The 20,405-nt window shown below is 48.9% G+C and overlaps 2 protein-coding genes across 3 annotated transcripts in view; both read left to right on the forward strand.

Annotated features, from left to right (window-relative positions):
- The window catches only part of LOC110201744 (uncharacterized), a 67,395-nt gene extending 46,999 nt beyond the window's left edge, over positions 1-20,396 (forward strand). The window contains 1 exon segment of the mRNA XM_078151915.1: positions 19,306-20,396. Within this exon segment, the coding sequence (XP_078008041.1) occupies positions 19,306-20,259 (954 nt within the window). The 3' untranslated portion in view covers positions 20,260-20,396.
- Positions 984-16,525, forward strand: LOC110201752 (zinc finger protein 90 homolog). Of its 2 annotated transcripts, none has more exons than XM_078151910.1 (4): positions 984-1,804; positions 6,068-6,194; positions 14,161-14,256; positions 16,322-16,525. In XM_078151910.1, the coding sequence occupies exons 1-4, from the start codon at positions 1,691-1,693 to the stop codon at positions 16,402-16,404; spliced, it is 420 nt and encodes a 139-aa protein (XP_078008036.1). In that variant the 5' UTR covers positions 984-1,690; the 3' UTR covers positions 16,405-16,525. The 2 variants fall into 2 exon arrangements, with proteins under 2 accessions (XP_078008036.1, XP_078008037.1); XM_078151911.1 differs by lacking the exon at positions 16,322-16,525 and adding an exon at positions 14,521-15,560 and having other exon boundaries at positions 988-1,804.
- Positions 20,397-20,405: the final 9 nt, after the last annotated feature.

Here is a 20,405-nt window from a genome sequence, read left to right on the forward strand (position 1 = left end):
AGCTAGATACTGGAAGACAGACCTTGCTCTGCACCTGAACTCTGAGTCACTTCTGAGCTTCCCCCTCACTTGGTCCTACATCTTCGACCTAGCATGGTGTAGGAGGCAACAAAGTTACCAGTTGGCATCTGTGCCCGTAACAGTGTCCTGCTGTGAGTCTGGGCCCTCCTTTTGTGCTGTGCATAGGCTCTCCAAGGGTCCGCAGACCCCTCTGTCCCCTTATGCCGACGCTGGCGGGACCAAGGACTCTCGGTGACTCTGGATTTCTCCATCGAGCGCCCTGCTTCCTTTTACGCTGCCATCTTGGCTCTGTCCCCTGGAAGACGTCTTTTCCTTTTCACAGAGCTCCCCGCACGAAATATCTGTAGTTTTGTTTTGTAGCTTTACCGCTTCATGGTCTGTAGTTTTGTAGTTTTGTAAGAGTTTTCCTTATTGTAGGCAGGTCCTCACGCCTGCACGCGGGCACTTGGATTCTGAGCTTCTTTGGGACACGGGCAGCCCGAAGTGAAGGCTCTGAATGAGGAGAAATAAAGGGACGATGGGAGGGCCGGCGGGGTCCAACTCCCCGGGTGGGGATCCCGGCGCACTTTTCCGAGAGGGAAGAGGTTTGTTTAGAAGATTAAAAAACCTGGCATCTTTCTCCCCCTCCTCCCTTGGCAGGCCTGGCAGGGCACCCTGAGAGCTTCACCCACAACTGAGAGTGCCAGGGGCAGAGGCGACGCCTAGCGGTGGTCACCGCGGGGTGGCAGGCACGCAGGTGCCCCAGACCTGAGCTTCCAGCCTCCAGAACATCCCCATCCCACAGACGAACTGCGCGAGGCCAAGGGAGGGATTTCCGCGCATGCGCCTAGCTTGCCCGCGCCGCCGCACGACATTTCCCAGAAGGTCTTGCGTTTCCAGGACGATGGTTGCCTTGAAAGTGGCGCTACGCCTGGCCCTTAGAGGGGCGGGGATTGGAGGACGCGCCTCACGTGGCTTCCGCTTCCTCCTCGTGCCCCTCCCCCTCCGATTCTCGGAGCGGCCTGGGCTCTGCGGGACCGCGTGCGGCTGCGGGAAGTGGGGTGGGCGAGGAAGGCGGCGCCTCCTGGGAGAGACCTGAGGCCACGGCCTGAGCCTCCGGCCCTCCCGGGCGCCTCCCGGGCTCCGCCCTAGCGGCCATTTCCAGGCCACGCCCCGTGCCCGCCCTCCCCTGTCCCCTCCCCCCTTGGCGTAACCTGTAGGCGCTCTATCAGTGCTCGTTCCCTCCCTCTTTTTGGTCCAGGGCAGAGCGCCCCCTCCTGAGGCCGTTCCTTGAAGCCCAGAATCCTGGCCTCGCTAGCTGACTCCCTGGGCCTCCACGACCTGCGTTTCTAGCCTCCGTGCATTTGCTCAGGCTGTGCCAGGAAGGGCATTCTCCGTCTTCGCCCTTGGAGCCTCGGCTCCAGGCTTGGCTCCTTCGAGAACCCTCTGCCCCCTCCCCTCCTCTGCATCTTTGTTCCCCGGCACCCAGATTTGCTTATCTCATTTGTTCACCACAGTGATCCTTAAGGCGTGTGCTACTCCTCGCCACTGTCCAGATGCGGAAACTGAGGCTGAGGATATGAGGTGTCCCACCCAGCTGGAGCCCCATGGAATTCCAGGGCCTCCCGCCCCGCAGCTCTCCTCCCTGTTGGAGCCCTCCTTGGTTTGCTAGCCCTGTCCAGAGCGGGGGATGGCCAAGCCCGTGCTGAGCTCCTCTCCCGCTCCGCCTTCTCATCGCTCAAGAGAAGTGAACTTTGTGGCAATAGCCATGGCCCCTTTGTTTCCCAGATCCAAAGCCCAAGAGGTGAGTGGGGGGGGTGGTGACCTTTCACACGGTTGACAAAGGTCAAAGATGAAAAGAAACGTGAGATTTGCAGGGAAGAGCACGAATTTCTCCGGGCTGTGGCCAAGTCTCTTTCCACCTCTGATGTTACAGTTGCTCATTTGCTTATGAGAAAACTGGGAATGTTAAAATAAATGGAGCTGTTGTTATGATTATCGGGCAAATGTGTGTTGCCTGGCTGTGGCTTGGCAGCAGAGATGAGGATTTCCTTATGCTTGCCCTAAGTCAGAGTGAGATTTCTCCTTTGAGGACCCCTCCGCCGAGCTGTGTGAAAGTGCTGGCTGTTTCTTTTTCCTCTACATTTTAAGTTTGAAACTTCTCCAGTAGGAGGTGAGGGGCACTGCTCTTCCGTCTTCTGGACTTGCCAACTGCAGTTCGAAAAGCTTTCAGTGGGGTCATAGTACACATTGTTCTCCTAGTTCTGCTCATTTATCTCTGCATCCGTTCATAGAGGACTTACCAGATTCCTCTAAAACTGCCCATTTCATCCTTTCTTTTGGCACAATAATATTCTGTTTCCCAGGAGGAAGACACCCCTTTAATTTCCAGTTTTTGGCTGTTCCCAAAAGAGTTGCCATAAACATTTTTGTGCATAGGGGCCTTTCCCTCTTTCTTTGATCTCTCTGGGGGATAGGCCCTGTGGCAGTCTTGCTGGATCAAAGGGAACACACATTTTAGTAAACACTTTTGGGGCACAGTTCCCAATTTGTTCCCTCATTCCCAGTTGCTTTCCAGAATGGCTGGTCCAATGTAGCCCCTTTGACATCTGTCATTCTTTGTCTGTCTGATGGTTTAAGGGTAGAACCTCATGGTGATGCATGGTTCTTTGATCCCTGAAACCCCAAGGTGACCTTGTTCTTCTGTGACTGTTCGTGTCAGGTGAGGCTTAGGAAAGGCAGCTGTGTCCTGGACATTCAGCTACCCAGGGTCCAAATGCCTGAGGGATTTTCTAGGGCTGGCCTAATCCCATGAAGCATAGGACCTCTTCTGGGAGATTCAAGTGCTGGGAGAAGAGGGTGCAGATAGGTACGTGGGGTGGGGGCAGCCCCTTCATTGGGCACATCAGGGCTGCTCTTTGCCAAGGTGCCGCAGAAGGGCAGAGGATGAATCAGGAGGACGAGCTGGATTGACCATGGACGGTGGCATGATGCTGAGCTAGTGTTGTGAGGGGAATGAGTTGTTATGAACTTTGTCACCAGCAAACACAGGCCACAAAGAGCAGGACAAATGGTTCTGTTGTGAAACGGAATTTCTGTCCTGATCTGGGTCTAAAAAAGTACCTCGAACTCAGTAGGCACAAAGCTGCCCTAGGTGTTGGTGCCCTTTTCTGAGCTTATTCTTTTTTTTTTTTGGTAGGCAGTGGGGTTAAGTGACTTGCCCAGGGTCACACAGCTTTTACGTGTTATGTGTCTGAGGCTGGATTTGAACTCAAGTCCTTCTGAATCTGGGCCAGTGCTCTATCCACTGCGCTACCTAGCTGCCCATCTGAGCTTCTTTTTAAAGGCTCTCAAAAACCCGTCTTCAGCAGGTAGACCTCGTGGCACCATCTGGTTCCACATCTGGTAATGTGGCAGGTTCAGGATTAGGGTTCCAAGTTGTGGGTAACCCAGGGCATCAGTGGAGCTGACCCACAAACAAGTTGGGCTTTAGGGTTATCAGGGAGTGACTGGCTTGGCATGTTGTAAGTGCCTTCTGTGCACTGACTTGTGACTGGCACGAATGGTGGGCAGCTCCTGTGCTCCACTGGCCTCCCTCCTGGGCAGATCCTCTGAGGAGGGCTTCTGGGAAAACCGGACGAGTTAGCAAGGCCCTCTATGGGGCCGGCATGGGCTCTGTTTGGGAAGAGAGACGGAAATGGCAGTCTCCCAGCGGGTGGAATGGGCTCTCATGGTGGGGAGCTCCCCAGTGCTGGAGGGCTTCAGATGGAGCCTAGATGAAAACATTCTTAGTCGTGATGTCTTAACTCTGGAGCTAGAAAGGCCCTTCTCATTTTGTAGATGAGGGAATGGGCACACAGAGGGCTTAAGCAATTTAGCCATAGTCTCACACGGATCCAGCTTCAGAGTCAGCATTTGAACTCAGGCCCTGGGCCTCCGATTCACCCCACCTGCTGCTGCATCAAGCTGCCTCCCATAGTCAGTTCTGTCTGGGCAAGGTCTGATAACGTACCTGCAAATACGTGGCTGAAACATAGAAGTGACGAGTCAGTTTCTGAGAGTGCCATTAACTGGCTTTTCTGGTTTTGGTGGCCCAGGATACGTAGGTTAAAGGGGACATTTTTGGGTAGAGGGAGATGGGGCCTATAGGAAGCAATTAGTCTGACACTGTGCATTTTAGAGCGAATTTGTTACCTGATAGGAAGAGTACTCAGTTGCTGGTGGAGATTCATGGCCATGTTGTTTTGGTGCTGAGAACTGTGAAGGGTTTGTGATCACCCTGGGGTGGGTGTTCTTTTGTCAGTGGGGATTGCCTCTGTCCCTTCCTGCATCTCCTGAGGGTTTTGCCAGGCAAATTCACCCAGTACATTGGACTCCAGTTATCCTCTGCCCTCCTCTGTCTCTATCATTCCTTTCTTTGATGACAGCCTGGGTCCAGTTCTGTGTTTATGAAGTGGCGCTGTTGCTCCCCCCCAGAGGCTGCCTCTGCATTGCCCTTGGAGTGATCTTAAACCTCTGTTTTTGATTTCCCAGTCCCTCCAGATCCCCGAAGAATGGATAGGGACAGACTGGCCTGTTGCTAGAGCACCCCTGATAAGACTCTGTCCACGTGGAAGAGACTGGAAGTGTCATGATGACTGAGAGACATTGGAACCTGTGTGGACAGTCTGCATGTTTGGGCCAGCAGCCGGTCAGACCTGGGAATGACTTCCAAAGGCCTTAGCCTGTTCTCACTTTCTTTGGTGGCTGCCTCTGCCCTCTGAGGCCAGTCTGTGGCCCCAGGAAAACCAGGCCTTTCACTCTTTCCTAGTCTAGAAGAGGTTGGCTGGGTCAGCAGAGTGAGCCTGCCAGATTCTCTGTGTAGCTCCTAGCCTAACAGGAGCTGGGATGAGGCCGTGTCTGCTGCTGAGCTTGGTGGGATGATGCCTCTTTCCCCAGAGACTGAAATGGAAAAGGGATGAGTGTTCTCCTAAAGTGTTGGGGGAGTTGTGTGTACTTTTGTGCTTGCCGTGGCTTTGAAATGAATATTCCTCTCTAAAATCCAATTCTTGTGTTAGTCAGGAGATGTAACCCAAACCCTAGAACTCTGATGAAGAGTTGTCAGCCTCCTGCTCCTGGGAGAATGAGTAGGGAGCATCCTCGGGACAAAATGATCCAGCTGTGTTCAGTTGAGAAGGCTGGGGCCATTAGAAGAGCTCAGCGGCAACCCAGAGACGATCTCCTCTCTTTGCCCTCATTCAGTTCTGGGTCAAACTCACGGTCCTTTGCAGTGAGCCTGTACGAGCAGCCTTAGGTACAATGTCCCTCCTCTGGCACCAGAGACCTTCTTCATCTCCTGGGCTGTCCCTGCGTGCATCATTGTGCCGCAGTCCTTGGTGTCTGGATCCGCGGTCCAGATCTGATTCAGGTGGCTTGTTCATAGGAGTGTCCAGAGGACTTTGCCTCGCACAGAGAATCCCTCTTTAGAGTGGGACAACTGTTATGAGAGGTTAGGAGGCAGACACCAGTGTAGGGGAGTCAGAGCAAACTTTTGGCTCAGTCATGTTATTCTGGGGAGACGAATATGGGGGGGCATGGACTTGTTTAGTGGAAAGATCGGGAACTGGCAATGAGTGAGAAGACCTGGGTTTGAGCCTCAGCTCAGATGCTAGCTGTATGGCCCTGAGCTTGCCAATTATCTCTCCTAGGCTCAGTCTTTCTCTTTGTGAAATGGGGTTACTACGCCGACTTATAGCACAAGTAGGAGGAAAGACACAGGTGGCACATATTAGAATTGCAGAACCTTAGGGACCTTAGAGACCACCCAGGCCAGCTATCTACAGACAGGAAACAGGCCTAGAAAGGTTACGCATGCTGGGTCGCAGGATCAGGAGGCTGTACCCGGGTCCTCTGCCCTCTCTCTGCCACGCCGTGTTGCTCCTGCAGTGATGATTGCCTTGGCCCCTGGTGAAGCCAGACCCCCGAGAACAAGCCCCCCTGCATGCTCTCTGGCCCCTCCCGTGGACCCCCAGGGCCATCTGAGGGCCAGACCCTGGACAAGCACAAATAAAGCCTTTTGGTGTTTCAGGACCCAGTGACCTTCCAGGATGTGGCCGTGGTCTTCACACAGGAGCAGTGGGGGTACCTGGACCCTTCCCAGAAGGAGCTGTACCGGGACGTGATGCTGGAGAACTATCAGAATCTGCTCTGCCTGGGTGAGGACGGCTTCCCTTGGAACTCGGGCACTGTCTCCTCTCCCCTCCTCAGCCCTAGAAGGGTCTTTGTCTCCTTTGGTAAAAACCCTTTGGCCTCTGAGGGCCCAGAGGTGACTGTGTGACACACTTTGGACCAAAGGAGTCTGTCCCTTGGTCTTAGACAATGTGGCAGGCGCTGTGCGAGGTGCTGGGGTGGGGGGGGATGTTGACCTTTGCTGAGTCAGTGCTGATTGTTTCTGGGGTGGGGGTGGGAGAAGGCACCAGCACCTTGGGGGGGGTCAGCAAGGGGTGAGGGTTGTGCAGAACCTTAAAGGGATCCTGCCAAGTGTAGAGGGGAGAGAGGTGTGGAGCCTGGGGATGGAGGGTCACCTATGGATGGAGGCCACTGGGGCATCAGTCAGTCATATGTCTTTGGTCCTGGTGAAGAGGACCAAAATGGTATCACTGTGTGGAGGTGTGGAAGCTCTACCACAGCTTGGGCACAAATAGTCCATATGAACATTTGGAATGGAGATGTCTCTAAATGTTCGAATCTCATGTTTCTTTTGAGCTATTTCAGTTCTGCTCTGCTCATAGAGCGCAGTACCTCCTCTGATGAGGGTACCGTGCTGGGCGGTCCTGTGCCAGGGTCTCCCATGTCACACAATCAGTTCCAGAGCTCTTCAAAGAGATCTTGAGAGTGACCTTGTATCGCTTTTTCTGATGACCATGTGAGGGCTTGCCCTCTGTGAGTTCTCCATTAAAATAGTCTTTATGGCAAGCGTACATTTGGCATTCGAGCAACATGGCCAGCCCATCAGAGTCGCGTTCTCTGCAGTAGAGTTTGAATACTTGGCAGGCTAGCTTGGGAAAGGATCTCAGTGTCTGGCACCTTCTCCTGCCAGGTGATCTTCAGAATCTTCCTGAGACCATTCACATGGAAGCGATTCCGTTTCCTGGCATGGTGCTGGTAGACTGCCCAGGGTTCACAGGTGTACACAATGAGGTCAGCACACTGGCTCTGTAGACCTTCAGTTTGATAGGCAGTCTAATCCCTCTCCTCTCCCACACTGTCCTTCAGAGCCTCCCAAACCCTGAGCTAGCTCTGGCAATGCATGCCTCAACCTCATTATCAATGTGCACATCTCTGGAAAGTACACTGCCAAGGTAAGTGAACTTACCGCAGCATTCCAAACATCTCCATTTGCTGTAACCAATGAATGGTGTGGTAGTGGCTGGTGGAGAGCTTATGTTTTCTTGGTGAGAATTGTTAGACCAAAATGAGCGTAAGCAGCAGAGAATTGATCCATACTTTGCTGCATCTCAGCTTCAGAGGCTGCATTGAGTGCACAATCATCTGCAGATAGAAAGTCATGCACCAACACTCCCTCCACTTTGGTCTTGGCTTGTAGCCTTTTCAAGTTGAAGAATTTGCCATCAGCGCAGTAGCTGACCTTGATGCCATGGTCATCCTTTGACAACATGGCTGAAACCATAATGCTGAAAAGCTTGGGAGCAAGCACACAGCTTTGTTTTACTCCATTGGTGACTGGGAAAGTATGAGAGCATCGTCCGTTATCCAGAACCCAGGCAAACATGCTGTCATGGAATTGACCTACAATGCTGGTGAACTTCTCTGGGCAACCACATTTTGACATGGTTTTCCACAAGCCCCTATGACTGACAGTATCAAAGGCCCAGATCAGATTGATGAATGTTGTGTATAGATTTCTGTTCTGCTCCTGGCATTTCTCCTGGGGTTGTCAGACAGCAAACACCATGTTGACTGTTCCTAGGCCCTTCTGTTTTCTTCTCTTCTCTCTCTCTCTCTCTCTCTTTTTTTTTTTGGCTAGGCAGTGGGGTTAAGTGACTTGCCCAGGGTCACACATCTAGTAAGTGTCAAGTGTCTGAGGCTGGATTTGAACTCAGGTACTCCTGACTTGAGGGCTGGTGCTGTATGCACTACGCCACCTGGCTGCCCCTCCTTGGCCCTTTCTGAAGCCACAGCGGTTCTCAGGTAGATGACTGTCTTTCAGGTGAAGGATCAACCTATTAGGAGGACTCTGGCAAGACTTTTACTGGCAGTAACTAAGAAAGAGACCCCCTTATGATTGTCTCAGGATGATCTATTTCCCTTTCCTTATTAGAGATGGACAATGGAGGCATCCTTGAACTCCTGGGGATAACCTCCTCTTGCTGTATGGAGAAGTTTGCCTTTAATTCTGGAGCTTCCTGAGCAGGGGAGTGCCATGGTCTGGCCTATACTTTATGAGTTTTTCTTTGGCAACCTCTGGGAAGGAGGGGTTGGGAAGGGAGAAAGCAGAGGCAGAGAGGCCATTTTAAGTTTGTCGCAGTGGTGCAGGAGAGAGGTGATGGTGGCCTAGACAAGGTGATGGCCTTGTGAGTAGGGTGGAGAGAAGGGCATAAATGGGAGACCTGTGGAGACAGAATTGTCACCATTTAGAAGCTGCTTGGGTAGGTGGAAACAGAGTTAGTCATTCAGCTTTTATTAGGCACCTACTGTGTGCCAGGCACTATAGGATTCAAAAAGTGTTGGTGATACAAAAAGAGGTAAAAGGCAGCCCTTGCCCTCAGGGAGCTCACAGTCTAATGGAGGAGACTGCATGCACGCAAAAACAGACGAACTCTACAGGCTAAACTGGAAAGCATTGAATAAAGAGTGGGTGGAGAAAGCATCCTGCAGAAAGTGAAGTTTCAGTCGGGACTTAAAGGAAGCCTGGGAGGTCAATGAGTGTAGAAGAGGAGGGAGAATGGTCCAGGATGGCCAAAGAGAATGCCCCGAGCTGAGAGAGGGACACAGCAGGAGGCTGGGGGCTTTCCTGGTGGGGAGGAAGGTGTAAGAAACCTGGAAAGGGAGGAGGGCTTTCAACACCACACAGAGCATTTTGTACTTTATTCTGGAGGCCATAGGGAACCCCTGGAATTTATTGAGTAGGGAGGTGATGTGATCAGACCTGGTTGGAGGAAAATCACTTCAGTGGCTGAATGGAGAATAAACTCGAGTGGGGAGAGTCTCGAGGCAGGCAGACCCACCAGGAGCTATTGCAGTAAGCCAGGCGTGAGGTGATCAGTGTCTGTACCTCTCTGTGGAGCTCCAGTCCTATGTCACCAGGCTTGAGGCAGTGTCAGAGGAGAGAAAGGGGTATATTGGAGGTGCTGCAGAAGTGACGTTGGCAGACATTTGCACCATGTTGGATCTGGAGGCTGAGAGATAGTGAGGAGTCCAGGATGATCCTACGTTGTGAGTCTGAGGGACTGGGGGATGGTGGTGCCCTCTGCAATCACAGCAAAGGAGTGTAGGGTAAATATAATGAGTTCTGTTTTGGATAGGTTGAGTTTAAGATGTCTATTGGATATTCAGTGTAAGATGTGTGAGGCAGTTGGGGAGGTGAAGTAGGAGGGAGCTTAGGGCTGGCTAAATAGATCTGAGAATCATCTGCATAGAGATGATAATTGTATCCAAGGGAGCTGATGAGGTCACCCAGTGAAGTAGGTTAGAGAAGGAGAGAAGATGGAATAGTCTGGAGGAAGATTCAGAAGGAGTGGTCATAGAGGCAGGGGGAGAACCGGGAGAGAGAGAAGAGGGTGGCCCCTGAAGAGGTGAGTCAAGCATCGTGTGTTAGTGTACCTGAAGGAAGGCGGTCCTTGCCAAAGAAATCCTGAAGTCGGAAAGAAGGGAAGCTTTTTGGGGAAAGATGATCTCAGTTCTGAGCATGTTGAGTTAGAGATGCCAACGGGACATTCAGTTGGAAATATCCCATCATTGGTGCTATAGGACTGGCGCTCTATTGAGAAGCTGGTAGTGGATACATACAGACTGGGAGATGAGAGTTGGATCTGTGGGAGCTGATGATGGAGTGTAGGGAGAAGAGAAGGCCTAAGTGAAAACCTTGTAATGGTGCCGTGGGTAGAGCACTGGGTCTAAACTCAGGAGGACCTGAGTTCGAAGCTGGCCTCAGATACTTATTAGCTGTTGGACCCTGAGCTTCACTCTGTTTGCCTCAGTTTCCTCATCTGTAATATGTACCGGAGAAGGAAATGGCAAACCACTCAAGTATCTTTGCCAAGAAAACCTCAAATGAAGTCATGAAGAGTTGGACCCAGCAATGATCACCTCGTGTTAGGAGCTGGGGGTGTGGTGCCCACCACAGCGGCAGGGAAGTTAGAGAAGGGCAAGGCGGGTCAAAGAGGGCACCTACCACACTTGTAGTTTGAGATGTCTAAAGGCAGCTGGTAAGTGGAGAGGAGATGGCCTCCCATACAGCTGGTTATGTCGCCCTGAGATGGCCTGCATAGAGGTAATAATTGAACCTGTGGGAGTTGATCAGGTTGGGATCCTATGCAGGGAGAGGAGTGCCCAGGACAGAATCTTGGATGAAGATCCACCAAAGGGGACTGAGGAGTGGTCAGAGAGGGAGGAGAAGCCTGGGGGAGCTGGGACACCAAACCCCCAGGGGAGAGAGGAGGACCAGGCAATCCAGAGTGCTCAGTTATGTGAAATTGGGCAAGGAAGATGTCATCAGCGAACCTTGGAGAGGACAGTTTCAGTTGAGTAAGGTGGTCATAAGCCGGACTTGCAGAGGGTTGAGAAGAGAAGCAGAGTAGAGGAGCTGGAGCCCATGAGGGTCAGTGGCTTATTAGAGGAGCTTCATAGAGAGGGGGAGCATAGCTCTAGGTGTAGGATTCAGGGAATATTTTAAGTATCGGGTGACTGAGGTGCGTCTGTAGGTGGCAATGGGAGGAACCACTAGGGTGAGGGACAGGTTGAAGATTTGGAGGTGAGTGATACTAATGGGGGTGATTCTCTGGAGAAGGGGAAAGGGGAGGGATCAAAGCTGTGTATAGAATTGTTTTACTAGAGGGCTGTTCTTTGCTGGAGAGAGTGGGGAATGACGTAGGGCGATGGGAGAAGAAGACGGAGCTTGCGGCTGTGGGCCACAAAAATGTACAGTCTGCAAGAAAAACCAGAGGTGGAACTCTGAGCCAATAACCATTTATTGAGGGGGAGGGCACCTCATCTTCCTCACGATCTGAGATGCCTCCTTTCTGCAGGGTCTTTGTTTTGTAGTGCCTGATACTCAGATGATACAGATGAGGCAGAGTCAAATACAGAACCTCGTTGGTTGATAGGCCTGTACCTCGATTCTCCACAAGGGCTGGAGATGCTGCATTTACATGGTCAGTCACAAGATGGACTAAGTGGTTGTAAAATGGGCGCCTCTTAACATTGGGCAATAGAGAGATGACAGAGGGTGGAAGGGAAAAAAATAGATGGGGGACTTCCCATGTATCATCTCTGCCCCAGAGGGCTTGGTCACAATGATTAGGCGAGAAAAAAAAGAAAGGTGGCTGTCCAGAGATCTTACCCTGGCCTTGCAGGCCAAAAGAGGGGAGGTCCTTTAGCCTGAATTCTGGGGTTAGGCAAGTGAACTTAGAACTTGTAGTTTAAAGTTTTAGGGCCTAATATAAGAAAGACTCTATCTAAACTTACTTAATTATATCCAAATATAAGATCTATCTGTCTAATTTTCTCTAATTATAAGATGTACACACACACACACACACACACACAATTAATACTAATTGATTAAGCTGACTAAATATGTATTCATAGGCAAGTATAATAGAAATAATCACTCCTCAATGGAATCACTAAACTGAATAATAGTGGTTGGAATAAAATAAGGGCAAAAAAAACCCCATTCAGCCCTGGCAGATGGCCTTGGTTTGAGGCGAAGGCCTTAGCTGAGAGCATATGGGGTGGGACGGGCTGAGGGAGGCTGGAGTGAAGAAGGGAAGATGTGGAGCAACTGCTTGGAAGGATGGGGTGGACCCACTCAGTCTGGTTTAGTGGTGTTCCTCAGTCTCAGGTAGCTTTAGGGTCAGATGTGGGGTTAGATATGGAATTCTGACCTTAATGCCAAGAGGCTTGTGCTTGGGCCCCCACTGGCTGTGTCCCCCATTGTCAGGGGCCCTAGTTCCTTTTAACTTAACACTTAGCATCAAGTAGCCTTCACAAAGGAATATTTACTTCAAAGCTATAGCGAGAACCATGCACAAACATTTTCTGATACCCGTGGGGTGTACTCTCGCTTGGACCACTTCAGTCTCTAGGGAAGTAAGTGCCTCTTTAGCTCCTACCTGGTATTGATCCCACCAAGCTCATGTCCAAGAGTAGCATTTTCTTTGCCCCTGCAGAACTGGGCCTGGCTTTTGAATCTTGGATTCCTATGGGTCATTTTCCCATAGTTCCATAGAAAGAATAACAAGGCCAAGAAGGACCCAGACCCATTGATTGGGGGCCAGGTGGCTTCGCGTTTACTTCCCTCCTGGCTCACTGAAGTAAAGAGTGGGGGTGGGGTGAGCTATCTGAGGCCTTCTGGATACAGCCATCAGAGGCTCTTCCAAGCCACCAGACCGAGGGACAGCATGGCCCCCAGCTTCCATATTCCTCCAGCTCTCATCCTCTGCGTGGACAGATGTCGCAGGAACAAGCGTCAGTGTCATTGCCTAATGGACTCTGTTTTAAAAAAGAAAAAAATTCCCCCAAACTGATCAGCATTTGGAAAGATGCTGACATCCTCTGCCTTGTTCTGATCCCCTCCCCCACTCCTCTGCTGAGGGGTTGAGGGGAGAGGTGTTGTCCTGCCAAACTTGTCCTTCACAGCCTTCCAGCATTTGCTTTGGGGAATTTTGTGGTCGTGATTCTTCCCTTTTCACGTGTTTGAGGACGTTGTGTTCCTGGTGCCGCTTCCTTGACTCTGCATCAGTTCATGTTGGTTTTCCCAGGCTTCTCTGGACTCGTCTCGTCTGTCGTTCCTTAACCCAGGAATGTTCTGTTCCATTCTCCTGTGGATGAGCAGCTCCTTTGTTTCTGGCCCTTTGCTCCCACAGAAGCACTGCTGCTAGAAGTATTTTGTGTATGTGGAAACTTTCTTTTTCATCTGTGACCTCATTCCTGGCTCTGTAGTCTCTGGCATTTTGTACAGTCGGGCCCCTTTCTGTGCATTGATTTTCATAGTAATTCATTGCTCGGCTTGTGGTGTGTAAGTGGGCCCATTGTTCCACGGCCTCTTAAGCATGAACTGGACCCATCTTTTGTCTCCTTTGCTAGTTTGCTGGATGAGAGAGGAAGCCTTGGAGCTGATTGGATTTGCATCCCTTAATTAGTGTTTTGGACCGTGCTTTCACACAGGTGTTAATAGTTTACGTTACAAAAATGTGAAGTCTTTGCTCATTTCCTTTGAATGCTGGTGTGTCTTGGAGAATGGCTTTTGGCCTTCAGTGCTTTGGCTATTTTTCTTTATGCCTTGGATACCAAACACTTAACTGAGAAATTTGATAACAAAGATTTTATTCCCATTTCTCTGCTTCTCTTCTGGTCTCATGTGTACTAATTTTGTTTACCAAAGGTTTTCAGTTGCATATATCTTTTGTAGCTTTGGTAATTGCCTCCATCTTTTGGTTAAGAACTCGTGTCCCAGCCATAGCTGGGAAAGGTTTCTGATCGGCTTCTCTTCTGATGTTTTGATGATATGATTTTAAATATCCAGTTCTCCTACATACTTTGAATTTCTTGTTGAATATGGTATATGGAGCTCTTCATCTTGTCTGTGCTAAGGAGGCTTTGGAACTAGGAGACTCTGAAAATTCTGGAGAAAGTCACTGTTAAAGGGGAAAATGAGTGGGCAGGTTTGGAGCTGGGGCAACATTTTCCATTTTGGGAACCATGTGGATGTGCAGGGTTTTTGTCCAGCTCATGCCCTTCTTTTCTCGATGCTGTCTCCTACTGGTGGGTTGTGTCACTCCTGTTCTGTGAGCCTCCCTTGGAATGATAGATGATTGATAAGATAAGATAAGATCCTCCTCCCCCCCCCCCCAACTGCAAGCCTAGAAAGAATGCCGGGCCTGTTTGGGACCTTCCATGCCTCCATCTTTACCTGAGACTTCCATTTCCTTTGGGCAGGACTGGCCGTGTCCAAGCCCGAGGTAATCTGCCAACTGGAGCAAGGGGAGGCTCCTTGGAGGCCAGAGGGGAGAGTCCCAGGGAGCAGCCATCCAGGTGAGTGAGTGACTGACCCCCAGGCAGGGGAGTCCTCGGGAAGGGTCTCTGCTGGTGGGAGTTGGCAGGGGAAGGGAAGGGAGGGAACTTTACGTAGCACCAAATATGTTTTAATTATCACCGCAACCCTGCGTGGTAGGTGCTGTTATGATCCCCATTTTGCAGATGAGGGAACTGAGGCAAACAAGGTAATTGTCATGCCCAAAGTCACATAGCCAGTAAGCATCTGAGACTGGATTTGATTTAAGCTCTCCTTGATTTTAGGTTCGCTGCTCAGTGCACCATGGCACCCCCTGGTGGTCTCACAAGAAATTGGCCCATCCTGCCTCCAGACCTAGCCCTCTGTGCACTGGGGTACTCCCTAGTGACCTCACAAGGAATCAGCCCTTCCTGCCTTCAGACCTAGCCTTCTGTGCACTGGGGTACCCCCTAGTGGCCCTACAAGGAACTGGCCCATCCTGCCTCCAGGCCCAGTGCTCCCTACACTGTGGCTCCCTCTAGCTGCCTCGCAAGAAATTAGCCCTTCTTGACTCCAAGCCCAGTACCCTGGGCACTATGGGCTGCCTCTAGCAGCCTCTCAGATCAGTAAGGGGAAGTCCCTTACAGTACTGAACAGGAGCTTCCCCTTCCCAGCTGCCCAGACCTGGGAGAACAAACAGCCCAGGCTGCCTGTCTGCCAGGAAGTCCCTTCACTGTCACCTCAACAAGTCCAGCTTCCCGACATCTTTCAGGAGTGACTTACAACCTCCAGTTGGGGATGGCTCCCGGGAGCCTAGATGTGGCTAGACCATCGAGCCCCGCCTCCTTGTTTTAGAGGCCCAGGCTGGGTAGCACCTTGTGCGGGGTCACAGGATTCAAACCCAGCCCTTCTTGGTTAGAGCCCCATGGCCACGGTGTATGGACTTGGGTGTGATGGCGCATCCTCAGCAGCCGGACCCGCTCCCCATTTCTCAGGTTGCCCTGGTCTTACCGGAAAGGGAGTGTTGTAGCGTCACTGGTTGGGCACCAGCATTCTCCTTGGGTCTGAATTCCGTGCTGTGTGTTGTCCCTGGGGAGCGTGCTTTTCTCCAGTTTCTGCCTTCTTTGTTCTGAGGATCAGTCCTTGCCAGCCTTTCCCCTTTGGGATTTCATCACACTTGTTCCTTACAGCTCAGTGGCAGTCTGTTACATTCATGCATCCTATTTCATTAGATATTCCTCAAACAAGAGGTAGCTTTTGCTCCTGTAAAGATCAGAGGTGTAGAACTTGCCAATTAAAATGGAACTGGGAAATGGTGAACAAAATAAAAATACGTTAACATTAATTTGTGGTTTTCTAAGTTAACATGTGGCCCATCTCCACTGGAGTCTGACTCCACTGCTGTAGATAGTTCTGCGGGGAGTATTTTGGTCCATTTGTTACTTTTCTTTGTATCATCATGCCTAGCAGTGGGTTTGCTGGATCGAGGTTATCAGCCATAACTGTTTTTGTCTAATAATGTAAAATGATTTCCACAGCATTGTGCCCATTCCCAGTGCCACCAACAGTGTATTGGGTGTTTCCAACCATAGCTCTTTCCATCCATCTTTTACCATTTTTGCCAAATTAATGAGAATGAGGTGATAAATTTCAGGGTTGTTTTCATTGTATATTTGTTATTTTTGATTGGGACCCCCTTTTTTTTTAAATAAAGGAATTCCACATCTAACCCCAGTTTCATCCTTAAACTTGGGCCACTTACCTGCTGGGGGTGACTTTCCATCTTATAAATGGGTGGATTTTTGATGCACTTTGGATGTCAAGCATTTCTTAGAGTGTCTTGATGCAAAGGGGTTTTGTCACTTCCATAACTTTTCCAGTTCTGCCTGCATTTGTATTTATGGCGGAACTGTTAAATATAGATTTTATGTACAGTCATCCCTCGATATTTGCAGGGCTCAGGGACCCCCATGAATGTGAAAAATCATGAGTAACTCTAGGCCTGCCCCAAACTTTATTTTTTTAAAAATAGTTTTGATCATATTTATTTAACACACAAAACAAGGAAAACAACATATTGCACTTATACAAATGTGCCATTTCTAGGAGCCGGAGATGAGTATCTCACACCCTGTGCAAAGTCTTCTCAGCACTGGTATCACTGCAGCATGGATTTCTTTTTCTTATGAAAAGTGCAAGATATAATGAAAATCACATGACTGAGTTTGGATAGTGAAGAGACAAGGAAGAGGCATTCCCAAAGAGAGTGTGTAGCCTGACACTTTTAATAAAATTTAACTTTGTAATAAATGTATGAATGTATACTTATCATAGTAAATGACACAATAGATGAATGATGTACAGTATTGGTAAGGGGCTCTGTCGTCATCAGCGCACTCAGGGGTCACCTTAGCCAGTGGGGACTAAGGAGCCCCTAAACTTGTTTTCTTCAGTTTTCCTTTTCTTCAGAGATGAAGTTCTGTCTGTGTGATTCCCTAGAACGTGGTGCTCTGTGTAGGCACTCACCATCCTTTTAATAAGAAAACTGTCTCCCTTTAACATTTTGAAGTTTTCCCTGACTTTGGAGTGAGGAACCTTGACCTGGCTAGCTTTTCAGGCTAGCTTCTCTTTCCTTTCTGCTACCTTTCTCTAATCCTGGCACACTCCTCCCATTCCCTGAGATCTTTTAGACATCTGCCAGTTCTCTTAGATCATGAGGAAGCTAAATTAGATCATCCAATTTTCAGGCTACAAGAATACAAGATTAAACTCATCTATATTTACTAGCCATAAAGTTCAAGAAGGCATCATAAAAAAAGAAACCTCATCTGGGGTAATAACCAAAGTTATTGCAACATTTGAAATGATCCTATCAAGGAGTCTTTAGGGAATATAGAAGGACAACTCTGAAATAAAGAGCTAAATAATGGGAGGGAATTAAGTGTTCATGGATGGGTCAGATGAATGAAGTGGGAAGCAAAATAAATACTTCTAAAATTTATATATTTAATGCAGTGACCAGCTGGAAGATTAAGAGATTTCTTCATGGTATTGGATGGACTTAAAATTCCATTTATATAAAGAAACATATAGGGGAGAATTGCAAAGAAACATGGAATGAAAATTCTTATTGATCCTGGCATTTTATTACTTGCCTGCATCTCTACAAAGATAGAAATGAAACCATCCCTACCCTAAATACACTGTCACGTTCTGAGAGGGGATGCAGTGTGTGTGTGTGTGTGTTCATTCATGTCTGTATGTCTGTGTCTTTGCACAGGTATGGGTGCATGTGTATTTATGTATGTTCATATGCAAATAGACACTAATATTAGGAATACAGATAGCATAAATAGGTGTGAAATGAACAGAAAATCCAGTCCAGGGCCAGTAGGGAGGATTTGCATGGGCAGTGGGTGGATCAGGAATCCCAGTCCTCCTAGTGGCGGGTGTTGGGCATCATTTCAGTCTTCATCTTTGCAATAGGTCTTTCAGACCAATGGCAGCAATTCATGTAACGTGTTGAGGTTTGCACAACTCTTTACATGTTATCTGGCTTGATCTTCACAATGAACCCTTGGAGGCAATGCTCTTATTATCCTGATTTTACCATTAAGAAAATTGAGGCCAAGAGGGGTTAAAGGATTTGCCTAGGGTCACACAGCTAATAAGTGTCTGAATCGAGTCTGAGGCTTGATTCAAGTTCAGGACTTCTTGACTCCAGCTTCAGGTCCTCTGCGCACTGTGTCACCTAGAGGTGTCTAATCTGTGTCTCTTAAAACAAACTGACAGCCTGAGGTGCCTTCCTGTGTCATGACCTGAGTCCCCGTCCACATGGGGAAGAAATGGGCTATACCAGCCATTAATTCCTGTCATCGTTCTAAGCAGAAAGAAGATTAGAATCAGCTTTGCAAGGACACTGAGGGGCAGGCCAGTGAGCCCCTCCCCCCTCAGTGCAGACATTCTTTCCCTGTTCCCCACGAGTGATGGTCATCTAGCTGTGCTTGCATATTTCCAGATCCTGTGAGCTGACTCCATGGTAGGGCAGCAGTGAGGTGTGGCAAGAAGACCAGGAGGATGGAGGTTGGGAGACTTCCCAGGATTGTGCTGTGCCTCTGCTACTGAGTTGTGTGACCTTGAGCAAATCACTGAATCGTTCTGAGCCTCAGGTTTCTCTTTTAATGTACTAGCTGTCGTCCGTTCCTCCCAAAGCTGTGGTGTGGACCAGTGGGAAAGTTTTTCCTAAACTCTGCATAATCTGACAAACATAAGAAAGACCCCATTTTTTTCCTACTCTTTAAAGTTTTTCAATAATTATTTCAGGAAGAGACACAAAAGAGGACTGCTAAGTGTTCAGCAGGTGGGTACAGGTGATGTTTCCATTTTCTTTATTTCTTTCAGATGGGGAGGTGAGGCCTGAAACCAAGGAGTCACCCCCAGAGCTGGGCATTTCTGTGGAACAGTCATCAGGCCAGGACAGACTCAGGAGGCATGGTCTCTGTGTCTCCAGCTGGAAAGAAGCCTGGGCACGTGGTGCCAGATTAGGGAGGCAGCAGAGCACTGAGGAGAGAAATCCTCAGCAAGTAGTGAGGGGCCCTGAATGGCACAGTTATGGCCAGAGCTCCAGGCCAGAACCAAAACTTTTCTCACAGCAGAGAGTGTCTATGGAAAAAAGTCTCCACAAATGTGATACGGAATGTAGTAGAGTCTGCTCAAAGGAGATAATTTCTAAGTATGATGAATGTGGGGATTCCTTCAATTCTAAATCAGAGTGTAATGAATATCATGGACAACATGCTGGAGAGAAACCATATGACACTAACAGATGTGGAAAGGCCATCACTCTTGGTCCATTCATTAATTCCTATCAGGCAACTGATATTGGAGAAAAAAATCCCAAATGTAACACATTAGAGAAGGCTTCTCCCCAAATTGTACCACAACCGATTGAGCATAGCGAACATAGTGAATGTGGGGAGCCTTTAACCCACAGTTCCTCTATTACTTCCTATGAAAGTGGTCTTAGAGGGAATAAACCTGATGAAGGTGGGAAGGCCCTCCTCCAGAGTGCACAGCTTCATTGTCAGCAGATTCATATTGGAGAGAAACCTTATGAATGTGATGAATGTGGGAAGGCCTTCCGCTTGAAAGGACAGCTTTCTCGACATCAGAGAATTCACACTGGAGAGAAACCTTATGAATGCAAGGAATGTGGGAAGGCCTTCTGCCAGAGTGCGCACCTTACTCAACATCAGAAGATTCATACTAGGGAAAAAACTCATGAATGTAATGTGTGTGGGAAAGCCTTCTGCCAGAATGCACACCTTATTCGTCATCAAAGAATTCATACTGGAGAGAAACCTTATGAATGTAATGAATGTGGGAAGGCCTTCCACTTGAGAGAACTCCTTATTCTACATCACAGTATTCATACTGGAGTAAAGCTTCATAAATGTAATGAATGTGGAAAGGCCTTCAACCAGAGAGGACATCTTACTGGACATCAGAGAATTCATACTGGAGAGAAACCTTATGAATGTAATGACTGTGGGAAGGTCTTTCGCCTCAGAGAACACCTAACTCTACATCAGAGGATTCATACTGGAGAGAAACCTTATGAATGTAATGACTGTGGGAAAGCTTTCCATGTGAGCACAGAGCTTACTAGGCACCAGAGGATTCATACTGGAGAGAAACCTTATGAATGTAATGAGTGTGGAAAGACCTTCTGCCAGAGTGCACACCTTACTCGACATCAGAAAATTCATACTGGAGAGAAACCTTATGAATGTAATGACTGTGGGAAGGCCTTTAGCCGGAGAGATCCCCTCATTCAACATCAGAGAATTCATACTGGAGAGAAACCGTATGAATGTCATGAATGTGGGAAGGCCTTTGGTAGGAGAGGCCAGCTTACTCTGCACCAAAGAATTCACACTGGAGAGAAACCTTATGAATGTCATAAGTGTGAGAAGACCTTCAGCCTGAAAGGGTCACTTACTCGCCATCAGAGTAATAGAAGTCATTCCACCTTTGGAAATTAACCTACCTAGGGTTACACTATGCCTATGTAAAGACATTTAGGATGCTCTGAGTGGAATAAAGCAAAAGCTAAGTAGCTGGAATGGATTCAGTGTATACCAAATGGATGGGTCAGGTAAATAAAGGCTACTTAATGGCATCACTATGC

This window comes from Phascolarctos cinereus, unplaced genomic scaffold, assembly GCF_003287225.1.
Source record: "Phascolarctos cinereus isolate Bilbo 61053 unplaced genomic scaffold, phaCin_HiC Scaffold_4;HRSCAF=312, whole genome shotgun sequence".
In the NCBI taxonomy this organism is placed as follows: Eukaryota; Metazoa; Chordata; class Mammalia; order Diprotodontia; family Phascolarctidae; genus Phascolarctos; species Phascolarctos cinereus.